The 17,137-nt window shown below is 40.5% G+C and overlaps 2 protein-coding genes across 3 annotated transcripts; both read right to left on the bottom strand.

The window, feature by feature from the left end:
* Positions 1 to 4,220: 4,220 nt before the first annotated feature.
* On the bottom strand, positions 4,221 to 6,443 carry LOC117469950 (T-cell surface glycoprotein CD3 gamma chain-like). Of its 2 annotated transcripts, none has more exons than XM_034114444.1 (6): positions 6,349 to 6,443; positions 5,931 to 6,001; positions 5,634 to 5,813; positions 5,343 to 5,486; positions 4,709 to 4,773; positions 4,221 to 4,599 (listed from the first exon to the last, which is right to left on the bottom strand). In XM_034114444.1, exons 2-6 carry the CDS (start codon positions 5,983 to 5,985, stop codon positions 4,546 to 4,548), a joined length of 498 nt encoding a protein of 165 aa, XP_033970335.1. In that variant the 5' UTR covers positions 5,986 to 6,001; positions 6,349 to 6,443; the 3' UTR covers positions 4,221 to 4,545. The 2 variants fall into 2 exon arrangements, with proteins under 2 accessions (XP_033970335.1, XP_033970336.1); XM_034114445.1 differs by having other exon boundaries at positions 5,931 to 6,004; positions 6,349 to 6,433.
* Positions 6,444 to 8,081: 1,638 nt separating this feature from the next.
* LOC117469949 (transmembrane protein 25) lies at positions 8,082 to 15,316 on the bottom strand. Its single transcript, XM_034114443.1, has 9 exons — positions 15,083 to 15,316; positions 14,249 to 14,360; positions 12,840 to 13,184; positions 12,467 to 12,757; positions 11,223 to 11,354; positions 11,094 to 11,127; positions 9,978 to 10,087; positions 8,921 to 9,022; positions 8,082 to 8,780 (listed from the first exon to the last, which is right to left on the bottom strand). The coding sequence occupies exons 2-9, from the start codon at positions 14,319 to 14,321 to the stop codon at positions 8,707 to 8,709; spliced, it is 1,161 nt and encodes a 386-aa protein (XP_033970334.1). The 5' UTR covers positions 14,322 to 14,360; positions 15,083 to 15,316; the 3' UTR covers positions 8,082 to 8,706.
* Between the last annotated feature and the right edge of the window lie 1,821 nt (positions 15,317 to 17,137).

The following is a 17,137-nucleotide window of genomic DNA, read 5'->3' as shown; positions in this document are numbered from 1 at the left end:
CTCTTGATCAGATAGTCTCTGCTCCTCTCTTTCACCATACCCGCTCTTCTCTTTACTCTTGTTATGTAATTTTTTCCATCTCTCAATGTCACAACATCTACTCTCCTTTTCATATAGTTTCTGCTACAGACAGAAATAGACCTCTGAAGACTCTCGACCTTACAGGATAGTTATGAAACACTAGTGTTGTAGCACTTTTTAAAGGTCTTGGTCTTGTCTCGGAATCGACTGCATTTGTACTCGGTCTTGTCTCGTTCTCGGACCTATAGAGTGGCGAAGTCCCTCCCCTTCCGGTTGAGCCCCATGGGACCTTATTTCGGAAAAGTTATGCATTGAAGTCAATGGAGAGAGAAAGATTATCTTTCGATCCCGTTTGAATTGTGCCACGAATTACACATATGATGTTTGTCAATTTAAAAGATAATTTTGCGAGTCAAAAAAAAAAAAATGTGTCGTAAAACTGTGAAGTAACACATTTGTTTGTGTGAAACGCTCAATGAACTACATCTCTGGTCAACAACACACGTCATCAAGATGGCCGTCACTACTGTCTTGTCAACACAACGATTGACTATCCTCACTATCACCACAATGAAACACGTCCTGAAGAATGTCATGCAAAGCTGCCTGCCTTCCTTCCTTTGATTCTCTCTGAACTGCCTGGTCGTTTTAATGTTTAATGTCAACCATTTGTGCAGATAGCATGAAGTAGAGAAGATCGCCGATGCTAACGTTAGCGTTAGCATTTCTCCCCCGGGCTTAAATGGTGTAGAATGATCACACCGGTGACAGTACTATTCAAAGGGTTCACGAAATATGACTACTACTCTTACTGTTTAACATTTTGGGTTACTTAATGTTACTTCATGTTAAGGCTAATAAAAATGACAAGGCTGTAATGCTAACTAACGTGCTAGCTAGCTTGATCCACACACTCCTCTTTCATCAGACGGGAAGCGAAAGAACGAGCAAGACCCATTGCTGGTATAACAACCTGGTATTAAGCACACAGGCATCTTGTGAAAGTTATCTTATCTTAGCCAGCGCCATATAGATAGATTCTATCTATATGGCGCTGATCGTATATATACGGTATTATACGTATATCGTAGTGTCTCAATTGTGACATCACTTACGCGACTCTGGGATTTGTAGTCTTTCTAGTTGCGTATTTTTCATAGTCTTATATTTCAACAGTTTTACGACAAACTGTGACTTTTTTGACATGGAAATTATTTTTTAAGATTGACAAACATCATATGTGTAATTCATGGCACAATTCAAACGGGATCGAAAGATACGTTTTCTCTCCCCATTGACTTCAATGCATAATTTTTCCGAAATAAGGTCCCATTACCCGGAAGTAAGTGGGCGTGACTTCGCCACTCTATAGGACTGGAGATTTTATGTCAAGACAGGTCAAGAGCACGGCTGTGGCTGGCGGATGTGATTGGATGTAAAACGCCCTGTTTCAAATGCCACCAATAACGTGACTAAACTGACTTACTTTTAAGCACTCAAGAGACTCCAAATCTTTGCGCTCATGCGCCGCAATGTTTGTAAACATGGGACTGGTCTATAACGGCTGTTCTCCCCACCCTGTTCCCACACACTCAAACAGTCTTTTTATGATGATGTTGGGATATTTGAGATAAAATTGACTATGGTATCTTCCACATTTTATTGTAAGTGTATTGTGTAGTGTTGGATTCACACTAGTCTGGTTCCGGTCTTGATTCGGTCTCTCCCGGTCTTTAAGTAAAAGTACCAAATAAACCAACAAAAAATACAGACATTAAAAGTAAGAAAGACACAAATGAAAGCTCCTTCTTATTTACAAGTACAGATTATCGTCAAAATGTACTTAAAGTTATCATCCATAAGATTGTAGATCTGCGGACACCTGTGCTTACAGCTGGCAACAGTGAGGCTGCAGGAAAATGGTGGACTCCACCACTGAAAAAGCAGCAATGAAAAATAGCAAAACTGGGTTGGACTTCTTGGAAATCTTGAGGATTTTAACTTTAAAGTATCAAAAATAAAAATGAAAATAATTTGGAGGAAATATATATATATATATCACAATATTAGATGAATACTGGTGCATTTTACTGTAGCTGATCAAGGCTGAGTTTGAACTATACTGTCATAGGCAGTTTGGTGTTGCAGTATAATATTTTTCAAAAACTTTTCTCCAAATCTTTTAATTTGTGAAACATTGGATGATTAGACATATTTGAGCTGTGTAAAATATTTTAAAAAACCATCTGAGGGGTTTTAGAGGGGAAATGTTTTTTTGTGGAGGTGTGAACAGCTTTCTTGACACCAGAAACGTGACAAGGCGTTACAAGTAGACTTTTTTATAAGAGGCCCACAAACCAAACATGGTGGGAGCCATGGTGTTAAACTTAAACAGTGTGGTAAAATGTCAATCTCAAAAGCGACAAGTCACGCTTGACAAATAAATATAGGGCTTGGTGTTAACGTCTGTATATTTTTGACGAAATAAATATTGTACCTAACTGAACCTGTATCATGGTACAAGAGCTTACCTGGGTTAACCCTTGTGTGGTGTTCATATTTTTGTTACTCAGCCAGTGTTCGTGGGTCTGGTGGACCCGCTGCCTTTTTGGGCTTCAATTCAACACAATCAAACTTTTTTATGTTAAAATACTCAACAGATGTTTACTTAATCTCAATTACAAGCAAAATAAACAGCAAATATGGTTAATATTTGCCTTTTACATTTGTTAGATCACATTAAAGGTGGGGTAGGTAAGTTTGAGAAACCGGCTTGAGATACACTTTTTGTTATATTCCATGGAATGCTCTTAACATCCTGATAGCAATGAATATCTCAAGTGCTTTGACAAAAAATCCATAAAAAGTGGAAGCCGTAGTACTGTAAAAAGCACGACCAATCATTTTAGCCGGCTCGGCTAAAATAACTGGATGGCCTACCTGCCTGTCAGCCTTCCATCTGTGCACAAACTTACTGTATCTCGTGCCCTCATTGGTCATGTGCGCGTTCGTGTGTGTTGGAGGAGGGGCTCTGTAAGGAAGTGGCAGATTTTTTCCGGTTGTGTATTTTCAAATTCTAGCGATCTCGAGCTGGTTTCTCAAACTTACCTACCCCACCTTTAATGAATTAAAGTGCTACTAAATAGTTCTCTCTCTTCCAGAATCATTTGCAAGGCCCTCTGAGCAGATAATCTTTTGGCCATCTTGATCAGTTGTGATAAGGACCCAAACTGGCGAAGCTTTATTTAATGTATCCTGCTCCAAATTTGCAGCTGGGATAGGGTGTGAAAAAAATAAAGATTGGTTCCCTCAAAACAGAATGCGGGAATGTGAGAGCAGACAGGTGTCGGTGCTTTACTTTATCATCAATGTTGCAACCTTGTGCGGGAATGGCAGGGGCAGAAACACAAAAGTCTCACACACACACACACACACACACACACACACACACACACACACACACACACACACACACACACACACACACACACACACACACACACACACACACACACACACACACACACACACACACACACACACACACACACACACACACACACACACACACACACACACACACACAGGACCTAAAATGTCCACACTGTTGGAGTGACCCGAACACCCTGTATGTAATGTAAATGTGTAGGGGGGGGGGGGTACTTTGGGTGGTCATTGAAAATGTGTTCTGATATATGTTCTTCATAGAAAATAAGCCAAGGCCATTGAGTGTGGGTTAGAAAAAATAATTTGTCATATAATTTTTCTTTAGCTAAATAATGAAAACGGCTCATTTACAGGTTCATTTTTGTACTTAGCGCCTCTACTGTGTCAAGTCTCCATGCTTTATGTTCAAAAAGGTCTTTTTCTCATAGTGCCGGTACTGCAGCACCTCTTTTCAACCTCTGTCTGAAACCAGAGCCCAGTCTGCTCTGATTGGTTAACATTCATTAGGGATGTCACTTTGTTACAGAAGTAAACATAGGCGTCCAATCGAGGTGTTACAGGCAGGGTGGGAGTATGTGGGAGAGAAACCCCCTCAGGAGGGAACTTTGAGATGTTAGCCTTTGTAGACCATTTACATGCACCAAAACCTATATGACACAGTACAAGAAAGGGAATACCCCAAAAAGCATAATAAGGCCTCTTTACTTTGTTACTTTCTAACACTTTTGACTGACAACATGACAAGACCACACTTTTCTTCTTAATTTTTTTTTATTTTGCAATGTCACTTTTGTTTCAATGAACATGTTCAAGCCGTACTTACAGTATGGAGAGAGGAAAACGTAAAAACTATTTAAATTAAAATCTTATCAAAATAAGAAGAGAGTCTGATAAACACCTGCCTAAGACATACAGTGCCATTCAGGTCTATAAAGAGCAATATCTTACAGGCGTAGTTAAATGTTGAGTGGAAAGCTATAACAGCATCATTCAGAGCAAATTACATGAGGGTAATACTTTTCCCTTCTGCAGATGTAAGCTTTTAATCGGGGGGGGGGGGGTTGACCACAGCCCCTTCTATCTTCTGCGGTTCAGCTCATCATACGTGTCTCTCTGGCGAGGTTTCAGAGCCTGAGGAAGGAACGGCAGAGTAAAGAATGAGAAGGGACAAAGACAAAGGTGTCTTTCATCATTTTATTCAATAACATGTTAATTGACATCCTTGCACATTTGAGATTACCTGGTAAGGATCATTGGATGCCCCCCCTCTGGCAGCATTTGGAACAAGATGCTGTCTGTCAGAGCCTGGGGATGAATGTATTGATACTATTAATATAAACAATTAACAAGTGACAAACAGATGTTCATCTAAATCATATCTAAGTTTTGTCATAAGGTGTATTCGTGTCATTTAACAAACTGATATTTTTGTCATATAAAGTCAGTATACTGCTATCTGTTTGTACCGTTATTGAAGTTATTCATTTGTATATTTACTTTTACAGACAGACAGACAGACAGACAGACAGACACAGACAGACAGACAGACACAGACAGACACAGACAGACAGACAGACAGACACAGACACAGACAGACAGACAGACAGACAGACACAGACACAGACAGACACAGACAGACAGACAGACAGACAGACAGACAGACAGACAGACAGACAGACAGACAGACAGACAGACAGACAGACAGACAGACAGACAGACAGACAGACAGACAGACAGACAGACAGACAGACAGACAGACAGACAGACAGACAGACAGACAGACAGACAGACAGACAGAGACAGACACAGACAGACAGACAGACAGACAGACAGACAGACAGACAGACAGAGAGACAGACAGACAGACAGTTTACTTTTCTTGACAGAGGTAGTTGGACCAATCTGAGTCTTAGATGCAATGATATAGACTGCCACTCCTATCACGATCGTAGCCACCAATTCTCCTATAGCTAATCCCGTTATTGTGGCCATGTCAAACTCCACGCAGTTGTCACAGGCTGGACAAACACACAAACAGAAGAAAAAAAATTACGAAGTGTGATTAATCATTACTGTCAAGAAATACTGCAAAAATACAGCTGAAATGCGAGCCATACAAGTAGAAAAGGGGACAGAAAATGTACAAAATGTGATGAAGTACTTACTCCGAAATTTCACATAGATTGTTTCCCCGCACCATTCATACTCTCCGGTGTTCTCATCCTTGTAATCCAAAGACATTTCTGATGGTGTGACACCACAGGAAACCTTAATCCGATCATGGAGACTGTCAACTTTTATCTCAGTGGCTGTAGTTTTCTTATCTTCATTACAACTGACAGGGGCTGTGGGAGACATTTGGAAAAACACATGAGGTAATTAACTTTAATGAAACTGGCAAACACTCTAAATAATAAAATATTACTTTTTTATCAAAAATCTAAATCTGAAAAGTTGCCTACCTGTCAGCGTCCAAAGCAGCAGCAAACATGCAGGTACAACTAAATGACTTTTCATTGTGTGTTCCTCTGTTCTGCTGATGACAAACGGAAATAGTTAGATGTGAGTGAGAGAAAGCATGCAACAGAAAACAGGAACTGCGCCATTTTCTGATCTCCGTCATCCATTTTATTCGATTTATTGTAACAAATAACTGATGATTAAAAACAACATAGGGTGCTACCGCAAGAGATTATTTTTGTTAATTTATAATACAAATGTTGACTTGGCTTAAATTAATATTACCTAAGTACATTGTAAAATGTTTTCCCTATAAGAAAACATGCACTGGTGCACGACATAACCTGAATGAGTTGAAACATAAATTATTAGAAATATTAGAAAGCAAATACAGGACATTTAATAAGAAAAGGTACAGACCTTGAAATAAAGTTGTGCCGTGTCCCTGCTGCCAAAGCATCCAGTTTCTGTCTATCGAAGTCTCACAGTGTGTGTGTGTGTGTGTGTGTGTGTGTGTGTGTGTGTGTGTGTGTGTGTGTGTGTGTGTGTGTGTGTGTGTGTGTGTGTGTGTGTGTGTGTGTGTGTGTGTGTGTGTGTGTGTGTGTAGGAAGTGAGTTTGATTGGTTTATTTTCCGTCTCAGTCTTTGTTGACTTCTACATCTGTGGGACTCCATGTCTCTATGAGTTCCAGCATGCAACAGCATACATTTACTCAGTACTTCTACCAGGGTTGGAAATAAACAAGTCATGCTTAACCCACCAGCTTAAGAAATATATATAATCTATTTGTTTAGCAGGAGAAAAACAAAAAGTTAGTATTTCTTCTACTCCACCAGAATTCAGAGGGAACATTGTCGTGTTTATACAATTAAAAATGTTTGACATCTGCAGTTACTAGTCAATTTACAAACTACAATTTTACAATAAAAAATGTGATGAGCTTTTATCATAAAATGTACAATATAAAAGAATAAACTACTCAAAAAACAATATATGGCAAGCTTAAAAAATGCTCAGAATTGACTAACTGCAACAAAAAACTGCTACCTATACATTATTGCACCAGTCTCAATACTCGTATAATATATAAATATAAATAATAAATAAATAATATAAAATGATCGGACATGAGACATTTATTAGTCATTTTTTGTTATTTGCTTAGACTTACAACCTTGTACTTGTGTCACGTAGTGCACGATTTTTACTTTACAACCCTTTACAGCAACTTTCAGTCAAAATAATTATCTGAATATTGAATTCATTTCAATTCATTAATTTAAACTATTTTTTATGTTTGGGGAATTTAAAGTTATCACAATTATGGAAACTTGTGATTAATTAAAACATGTAAGCATCTTCTCAAAGCGGCTTCGACAAGACATCCTGAGTGAGGAGAATAAAGTCACTGCCAGCCATGTATTAGCTGAAATGACAGATCAGTAAACTCGGCTTGCTACTGGCTTTTGAAGGTTTGTGGAGCAGCTGCATCTTGTAAAACAAAGATACAAACACAAACATGTGTGTTCAGATTAATATTTGAAATCCCTGTTTGTCCCGCTGCGTGAGACAGACTACGTTCCCTGTTCAGCACAGAAGAAGCAGCAGAGAGAGAGCAAAGAGATGCTCCCACAACACAACGCTGCTTCCTGTCAGAAGCAAAGCCACAACAACCTGACCTAGAGCAAACACCTGGCGCGCACACACACACACACACACACACACACACACACACACACACACACACACACACACACACACACACACACACACACACACACACACACACACACACACACCACACACACACACACACACACACACACACACACACACACAACACACACACACACACACACACACACACACACACACACACACACACACACACACACACACACACACACACACACACACACACACATTCTTTCTCTTGCACCTGCTATTGTAAAGAAAAAAGAAAGCAACGTGTAATTTTCGTTCTTAACCGAATGCAACCATACTTTCATTATCACACAACACACACTCATTTCTAGCACCATATCAAAAACACACATCACCCTCATCACAAGTCCTCCATGTTTTCCCGCTTTTAAAGCAACTTAGAGCGCCCCCTGGTGAGTCTCAGCAAAACCCCAGGCCTAGCATTTACTTCATACAATATCTTTATTAGACGTCCTCTTTTATACACATATACATATGCATACAAATATACAGTACAGTACATGACATGTTACATGTCCATATACAAATACATTCTCTATAAATATGTTCCATCTTATTTAGAGATTATTGGTCAGTTTGTAAAATCTCACATACAATATATTATCTCAGGACATTCTGGTGTTAGCATAGAACAATTAATGCATTCAGAGGGGAGGAGGACATCATAGGCATGTGGTTACAGGAGGAAACATGTTGAAACATACAGGATATGTATCATTTTATGTAGATTTTAAACTTTGCAATGTTAAGACAACACATCAGAAGTATATGGACCAGAGCTCTCGGTTCAGAGAGATTACAACAACATCCAGTTTAGTTTTGTGAACCTTAAATTCAAGTTATTGGATAAACTTGAGTAACAGTGTTGGTACGGTATGTGATACACAAAGATAGTTTCTGATGATTGGTTGAATGACTGCAAGTTGCTATGGGTTCCCTCTTGGACAGCTGCATCGTTAGACGTAGTTATGCATGCATGTAAAGTATGTGTGCGTCTGTGTGTGTGCATGTGTGTATTTGTAAATGTGCGTGTGTGTGTGTGTGTGAGGTCAGTCAGAGCCAGATCTCCTCACTGCTTTTGCTGTTCACCTTATAGATGTAGCCCACCATCGGATATCTTGCAAAACCTGGAAATCATGGAGAGAAGGGGGAAAGCATTCAGAGTGAACACAACCAAATAAAAACACTCACCGCTGTGTCTCCACGCAGAATGTGGAGTATTAATGATGACAAATGCAACAGCAGTGTTGAGCTGTATTTCCCTGACCTCTGGCGGCGTAGGCTAAAGACAGATCTTCCTCCTCCTCTTCCTCTTTCTTCTTCCCTCCCATACCGTTCTGCTGGGTGGCCTCTCGGGCTTCCATAAGTGCTGCAAGTAGGATGGAGGACACATCAAAATGCAAAAGAGATACATCGCTGAGTTTGGAGGGATAGTTTTAGGGAAACACGTACTTACTGCAAGATAAATAAGAGGTTTGCTACTACTTTTCTTGAGATTAGTATCGATATCTTAATCTAACTCTGGGCAAGTAAGTGTCATTTACAAAATGTCAAACCATTTAGCAGTGACAGCTTTTATCCAGCCTAGTGGAACCAAATGTATTCTTCCTCACACCTATATATAATCCTCATGCGGTCATTTTAAAAACAAGACAATGTTGTTTGGACTTATTGCATCCTTTGAACATTGAATCTCATCTGATTGTTCCAGGTCACAATCAGATGCATAGCAGACAACATACGAATTGTTGAATACATGTTGAATTGAATGCTTGCCTGTCAAAAAAAAACTATTTTTCATGTTTAGCTGAAATCCTATACAATTACTAAGAAACTCTATGAGCTATAACAACAATTTTCCCTATAAGAAAGCTCCATTTTTCCACATACCTCATAACAAGAATTGTGTCCGCCATTGATCGCAATTCACACCAAAATGGGTTTGTCAGAAATGTTTGTGTTGTCAACTTTCTTTTTTGCATACATTGTAAGAGGATGAAGAACTAAGCAATGGTTGTAAAGACACCTGGATTATGTGTATTAAGTAGTAGCAATTGATTGACTGATGTTTTAATTGAGCTAGCTTTCAGACTTTTGACCCTAACTTTCACACTTGTGAGAAATCGACAAAAAACATAGCATACCATCTCATGAGTTCACTGATTGTTATTATTTGAACAGTAAAACAATTGTAATGTTTCTAAAAAGGAATTGTCACATAATCCATATCAATATATGTTGTATTCTACATATACAGATACTTAAATATCTTAGTTGTTCCTGCCTGAGTTGAAGTTTTAACTTACAAAGCTGTAAATAGGTACCTTTTCTCAAAGTGTTGAGGTCGTTGAGCTGCATGTTGGAAGGCAGAGACATGTTCTCTCTGGGGATTTTGGTCTTAACTTCTTTCTCTACCTTCAGATTGGCAGAGTCACTGTGGCGGAAATATGAAGGAGAGATATACAACTTGGATTAGACGTGATATTGGTCGACTCTACAGGATAGACATCAAATATTTATTAGAGCACAAATATGCTTTCATGTGTGTTTTCCTTCCAAATACACTGACGATGCTGACAAAGTAATCATGAGATGAGATGAGAGAGTAAGTGTGTAATTTATGGTAAACTATGCTAACCCCTCACTGGCTGTAGTTTCATATTTAGTGTACAGACTATAGACTAGACATGGGACTCAAGTCGTTGATCTTAAGCAAGTCACAAGTCATTTTCTTCTTTTGCAGGTCATTAGTTGAGGCAAGTCAAATCAAAAGTCAAGCCACTAGCCCCCTAAATAAAAAATGTTAGAGGAACATCCAGCCACTTATTTCATCTTTTTCTTTATGGAAGAAAAGCCAAATGTCAGACCACATATTTTGTTTGAATTACAATTAAGTTGGATTTAAATGGGGGTCAAAAAGAGACAGTGGGTGTTTCTCAATCGCGAGTACGCTTGCTTGGTAGCACATGTCTGCCGAGCATCTTGCTTCAGAAGCGAGTCAAGAATACTTCCTGAGATTCGGAAAACAAAGAGTGGAACAGGCTAGCTAGTGTGCAGGTGTGCGTCATATGAGAGGCCCCGCCTTACATTTTCCGCCACAGATTTGGGGAAATTGGTCCGTGCGCAAAGCATTGTGGGGATTTTAAGACCGCGAAGTCTACACATGTGCAGCCTCGATATTTCTCCAAACGGAGTACGCCGGGCTCTGTAGATTTCCAAGTATGCTGGAGATTGGAACAGTACTTCGGCGGCACTCGATGACGTAGTATGCTTGAAATAGTGGCTCTGAAGCAGCTTTACTCGCGATTGAGAAACACCCAGAGTCTACAATTACATATCTATTTAGTGGTTTCCATCCATCTAGTTGGCTTGCTTTGCTCTCCATTCTTATTATGTTGGTTGGTTCACACACATATCCAATGGCAGATTACTTTATTTACCTTTTCTTTGTCATCAAAATCTCCACTGGCTCATCTGTAACACAATACAAGGAAACGCATCATCAAGAGCAACGGACAATGCTCCAGTCACACATTTGTCGACCTCTACAAAAACAAAAACAATCTTACCAAAGGATTTGCTCTTGTTTTTTTGCATAAGGCAGAGAACAATCAGACTGAGGATGAGGAGCGCCATGAAGGCCATGGCTCCCCCCGTCACTATTCCCAGCATGGGCACCTCCACACGAGACTGCAGGAACTCTGGAGAAAGAAGGAAAGAGCGTGACTGGAATAGTTTGACATTTTGGGGACTATGGGGGGTTATTTGTTCTCTTACAAAGAATATAAATAATATGTATGATGAAGCTGCAGCTAAGGAAACAGTTAGCTTAGGCAAGGCAAGTTTATTTATAGAGCACCTTTCAACACAAGGCAATTCAAAGTGCTTTACAAAAATGAAAGACATTAATATTAAGAAACATATTATAACATGGCATTTAAAAACACTCATTTAAAAGCAAAGATAATAAAACATGAATGACAAAAGGTACATGAATTAAAGTTACAGTGCAGTGCGAGATACACACATCTGAAATGTTTAGGTCTGACTCTCAATCATCGCTAACTTTTAAGCAGAAATAGTAATTTGACCTCACTTTCTTTCTACTTTCTTTTTTAAAGTGGACCTATCATGCTATATTTGAATAATATAGTATAGGACCATACCTATATAAGGCATATTTATACTTTTTTTTTTCAAAATACCAAACAGATCATGCATTTTAGCCATGCCTCATTTTGCTCAATTTGACATTTTTTAGCTCTGTTTTTGCAAGGGTTGATTCTGTGAGAACAGCACCATCTACAGGCCTGGCATATGTACTACAGCGTCTCCAGCGCTTTCCTCCTGATTGGTGGAGTTGGCCCAATAGCCGTAGCGCCACTGTCCTGACGTCAGGACAGTGTTCAAATCTGGATCAGTTTTTATCAGATCCGTTGCAGCCCCTTTTTTAGAGATTTGGGTATGGAGGAAAATAGAGAGGGTTGTGTTTTCTGACACTTGTTGAGTTCTCTGGAACACCGGGGACACATATTCATGTATAAAAGACGTACAAAAGTGCATTTTGCATGATAGGTCCCCTTTAACTTATCCTTTAGTTATTTCAAGTGTTTCATACTAAACGAACGCCCCTTTTGCACATTTTAATCTGCAACCCAATATTCCGAAAATTCAATGGATCCTGGCCATAGACATTGATGTGGCTTGCTAGTTTGGGACCCCATCTGTAACCCCAATACACGTAGGGGACTTTAACCATAGCATAGCATAAGACCTTGGTTTCCTTTCCCTTTCCTTTGATACCATCACTGACCTGCCAGAGTGAGGTTGCTCTGCACTGTTCCCACACTGTTGCTGACGTTCAGCGAGATATTCCCTGATAGGCTCCCGAGTGTGACCTTCAGCGTGTGATTGGTCAGCCAGGGGTAGCTTCTGGAATCCAGGATGAGGAAGTCGGAGGTGTTAGCCACCAGCTGGCCTGACTGGTCCATGAAGGTGATGGTGGCAGGCGGGTTGGACCGTACCAAGGCGAAGAGGACCAGGGAGAGCCCGGGGTCTGAGTTCTCACTGTGCTGGGCGTTCAGTCTGAGGATCTCTGGCTGAACTGGGAGATGAAGGTAACAGTAACAACTTTATTCAGTGCATCATCAGAAAAGATCTTACAAAAATATTTCCCACAGACTCACACTGGACATTGAGTGTGACCGTGGCGTTGTAGCTCTCTCCTGTCCTGGGGTTCGATGCGACACACACCAGCTCTCTGTCCCACTTCTTGGCCCGCAGAGAGAAGGTGCTGTTGAGATGGGTCCTCCGTCTCATGACCTCAGAATCCTCCTGCAGCTTCATCACCAGGCGCCTACGGGTGGGGGGTCGCTCCTTCTGCTGCTCCCCGTTCAGGTACCAGGTGAGCAGAGGAGGGGCTCGGGGATCCCAGCCGTCTGATTGGCAGTTGAACCAGTGAGTCATGTTTTCGTGCAGGGTAACAGCCGCCTGGTGCTGCCCGTCAATTTTGAGGGCAGGCTCAATTTTACCTGCGAGAACCAGATAAATGTTGGATATTTTGGATTATGTGGATAAAATAGGAAGGTGTTGGAAAAACATGACACATTTACACATTTTAACTTTTATCTGCCTGACTGAAAAGGGTGTAAAAAGTAATGTATGACTTCATACTGTATGGTATTATAGCAAATTATTGCTCTGACAAATAGGACAAGTTAAAGGGGACCTATCATGCAAAATGCACTTTTGTACGTCTTTTATACATGAATATGTGTCCCCGGTGTTCCAGGGAACTCACCAAGTGTCAGAAAACACAACCCTCTCTATTTTCCTCCATACCCAAATCTCTAAAAAAGGGGCTGCAACGGATCTGATAAAAACTGATCCAGATTTGAACACTGTCCTGACGTCAGGACGGTGGCGCTACAACTATTGGGCCAACTCCACCAATCAGGAGGAGACAGCCACGGCCATTCCCGTTCGAAAGCGCTGGAGACGCTGTAGTACATATGCCAGGCCTGTAGATGGTGCTGTTCTCACTGAATCAGCCCTTGCAAAAACAGAGCTAGAAATTGTCAAATTGAGCGAAATGAGGCATGGCTAAAATGCATGATCTGTTTGGTATTTTGAAAAAAAAAAAGTATAAATATGCCTTATATAGGTATGGTCCTACACTATATTATTCAAATATAGCATGATAGGTCCACTTTAAAGGAATAGGTTGAAATGTTGGGAAAATATACTTATTACTGGAAAAGTGTTACATGGACATATTGATACCACACCCAGATCTGAAGGTTAAATATAAAGCTACAACCAGTGTTAGCTTGGCTTAGCTCAAAGTCTTGAAGTATGGGTAAACAGCTGACATGGGTTTGCCTGAATGGAATATTGCATCTAGATGACATACTATTTCACTTTTCATCTACACAAAAAGTAAAAGAGAAAAACATGTACAGGGGGGTTAAATGCTTGGCTATTTATGGGCAACTGGGAGTATCCAGAACAGAGCCAAACTAACTGTTTTTATCTCAATGACCAAACACGATCACAACTAAAATAAGTATCCTTGAGAAAGTTACATGTGCCTTACCTGTCCATGATAAGGCCAGTGTGTGAAGGAACACGACAGCAGAGCCTGATGCCCACCTTCTCACACACTTCATTCTGGCCCAACGGAGCAGCACACACGCATACACAACTACCTGCAAGGAGGAGAAAGAACAAGAGGGCCATTACTTGTCCATAATGGGGTTCCATCGATTATCCTGAATGACCACTCAGAGACGAATATCTCAAAACATAAAAACTATCTACATGGCGTAGTTCCACTGAGGGTGCATGAGGACAAAGGTGATGGTTTGTGATTTGTGTGTATACCATTTAAAGACAAGTAAGTTGGTTATATGTCTTTTAATGCAATGCAATAAAGACACAAAAACATTACACAAGACCTTTCACAAAAAGACCTGTGATATTCCTCTCACTTTTCAATAATTCACTGCCTGGTTAGCTCTGTTTTGCAGGCTGGCCTCATCATCACTACAAAACAAAACATCCACAGCCCTGCTTGGATCGACATTGATTGCAGTGAGTGCAGGGAATGAGTAATGTGCTTGCTTGCAATCTGGGTCATGTGATATGTGCACCTCAGACGATAGCAGGAACTGAGCCATTAATAAAAACATAAATAATCCTTCACGTATGGAGACAACCAAGAATACCCTTTTTCATTATCAAAGGTGTTAGAGGTCTTTAACCTCAGGTTAAGGGAGCTGAGATTGCAATGAGAATCAATGCATGGGGCTAAACATTACATAGTAGATCTCTACATACTGCACTTGTGAGGCTGCATGCAGGCATTTCATGCAGATGTGCACACTTCAATGCAGAAAGAATGCCCTTTACAAAACAAACACAGTATTACCTCAGCCCTTTGTGCAGACGCTGTTGTGATTCAGCCTGCTGGAGCTCCATGTCAGCGGAGGAGGAGATGAGGGAGAGGGACGGATGGTGATAACAGCGAAGAGATGAGAGGCAGTCTTTCCTGACTCAGTAGCTTTCCCATTTGCGTACACTCTTACACACACACACACACACACACGCGCGGCTCTATGCAGGGCACAACAGCTCCAGTTGCAGCGTTCACTAGCTGGCAGAGGCTGTCTGACGTAGGCAGTCAGGAAGAGAAAGTGGGAAGGAAGGAGGGGGGAGAGAGAAGGAGCAAGGAACTTAGGAGATGGAGAGAAGGAGGGAGGGAATGAAGGCAGGGAGAAAGGGAAAGAAGCAGAGGATGAAGAGAGAGAGGGACAGAGGAGAGTGGGCACTGAGTCGGGAGGGAAAAAGAGACGATATGGGAGAGGAGAAGATGTACAAGCTAGAAGACAAGAGGAGAAGCTCTGTCCAAAACATCAATCTTTAATGATTTACAACACAAAATGGTGGTGGATTGAGGACAGTTAAGTGTCAGTTTAAAGGGATAAACATTAGTCCCTGTCATCAGGCATGGTAAAGTAACCCCTGATATCCAAACGCAGACACTTACAGCTCACAGTGTCTGAGATCCATTACTTCAGACTGAAAGCCCTCTGCAGTGCAGCTGCACAGACATGAGCAGCAGCATGCAGAGCACTGCAGCCAAAAGCCAGACAAAAGAAACAAGCTTATTTACTGTAGCTTGTCCTGTGTGCCACAGCAAAATGCAGGTATAAGTTTCTCTTCAGAAAATACTCATTTTAGTTTTATCCAATGCCGTCAACAAAAAACTGATATACTCCCCTGAAGAAACTCTGTTCTTAAAGGAGCACTTTACCCACAATATAACCATTTGTTTTAAATTACTCACCCCGTGTGACCTTGAATTCTTGAAGAAAGGCTTGTTTTTCTTGCATGCTTCCACGGGGAAAGAGAATCCTAAAAAGTCTTGATGAATTGAAGCAATTAGGGACGAACAGCAAAACAATATCAAAAGATCAGATTGTAAACTCTCACAATACTCTGCAGATGAATTCAAGTCTTGTTTCCAGTCGTATATTCATTACTTTCAAACGCATGCATTTTCAATACAGCTTTTGCATGATTTGCATGAATTTGCATAAAGAGACTCACACTTGTGCAGGTGTTCTACCTTGGAGGCATGCAAGAAAAACAGGATTTTCCTCAAGAATTCAACAACACACAGGGTAATTGATTTACAAAAGGGCATTTTGTGAGTAAATCATTGCTTGAAGTGGTTTGAAATCAGGTTTCGACAAGAATGTTTTGCATCTAGCAAGTAGTATGTGTAATTGTTCTATGATTTCAATCATGAATTGATGAAGCAGCAACATATTTGAGAGTTAATGCACATTGTAAACAGATACAGATAAACTGCTGACAGGACTGGTTGGTGCCTGACAAACAGGTAACTCCTGCTGCATGTATCATTTTCGTTTCACCTTTTAGTGACAACTAGGAAAACTCAAAACATTTGCTACGAAGAATGTACTCGTACTTCAGAGGAACAGTCACAGCAAAAAGAAACACACATGATCTACATTCATGTTGAAAGGGTTATTTTACATTATTATCAGAATCAGAAACAGGTTTATTGCCAGGTAGGTTCACACATACGAGGAATTTGACTTGATGTCATGGTGCAGACATCAAATATAAAACAAAAAATCTTTAAGGACACCGCAATCAAATATAGTTAAATAGCAATAAAATAAAGCAGTAATTTACATGGAAATAGAATGCTATGAATGAATTATAGGATACAAAATATGAAATATGAAACAAGAAATATGTGCAGTAAGCAGTATGAACATTGTGTGCATTAATGTAATGCATATAGAGTCTATGTTGTGGCTGAGGTAAAGTGTCAGTGGGGGGCCGGGCCTTGTTTAAGAGGCCGGTAGCGGAGGGGAAGAAACTGTTCAGGTGGCGAGAGGTTTTGGTCCTGATGGAGCGCAGCCTCCTGCCAGAGTGGAGGGGGGTGAAC

The sequence above is a fragment of the Trematomus bernacchii genome, unplaced genomic scaffold (assembly GCF_902827165.1).
Source record: "Trematomus bernacchii unplaced genomic scaffold, fTreBer1.1, whole genome shotgun sequence".
In the NCBI taxonomy this organism is placed as follows: Eukaryota; Metazoa; Chordata; class Actinopteri; order Perciformes; family Nototheniidae; genus Trematomus; species Trematomus bernacchii.
This window is presented reverse-complemented; position numbering and strand designations above follow the sequence as displayed.

Bases quoted from the DNA above. Each gene is read 5' to 3' on its own strand.
- LOC117469950 (XM_034114444.1), bottom strand. From the start codon at position 5,985: ATGAAAAGTCATTTAGTTGTACCTGCATGTTTGCTGCTGCTTTGGACG. The intron at 5,487-5,633 runs GTAAGTACTTCA...GTGTTTGTCCAG, and splicing joins AATCTATGTGAAATTTCGGA to CCTGTGACAACTGCGTGGAG. The intron at 4,600-4,708 runs GTAATCTCAAAT...TTCCTTCCTCAG, and splicing joins CATCCAATGATCCTTACCAG to GCTCTGAAACCTCGCCAGAG.
- LOC117469949 (XM_034114443.1), bottom strand. From the start codon at position 14,321: ATGAAGTGTGTGAGAAGGTGGGCATCAGGCTCTGCTGTCGTGTTCCTT. The intron at 11,355-12,466 runs GTCAGTGATGGT...TTCTTTCTCCAG, and splicing joins GAGCAACCTCACTCTGGCAG to AGTTCCTGCAGTCTCGTGTG. The intron at 10,088-11,093 runs GTAAATAAAGTA...TTTCCGCCACAG, and splicing joins ATTTTGATGACAAAGAAAAG to TGACTCTGCCAATCTGAAGG.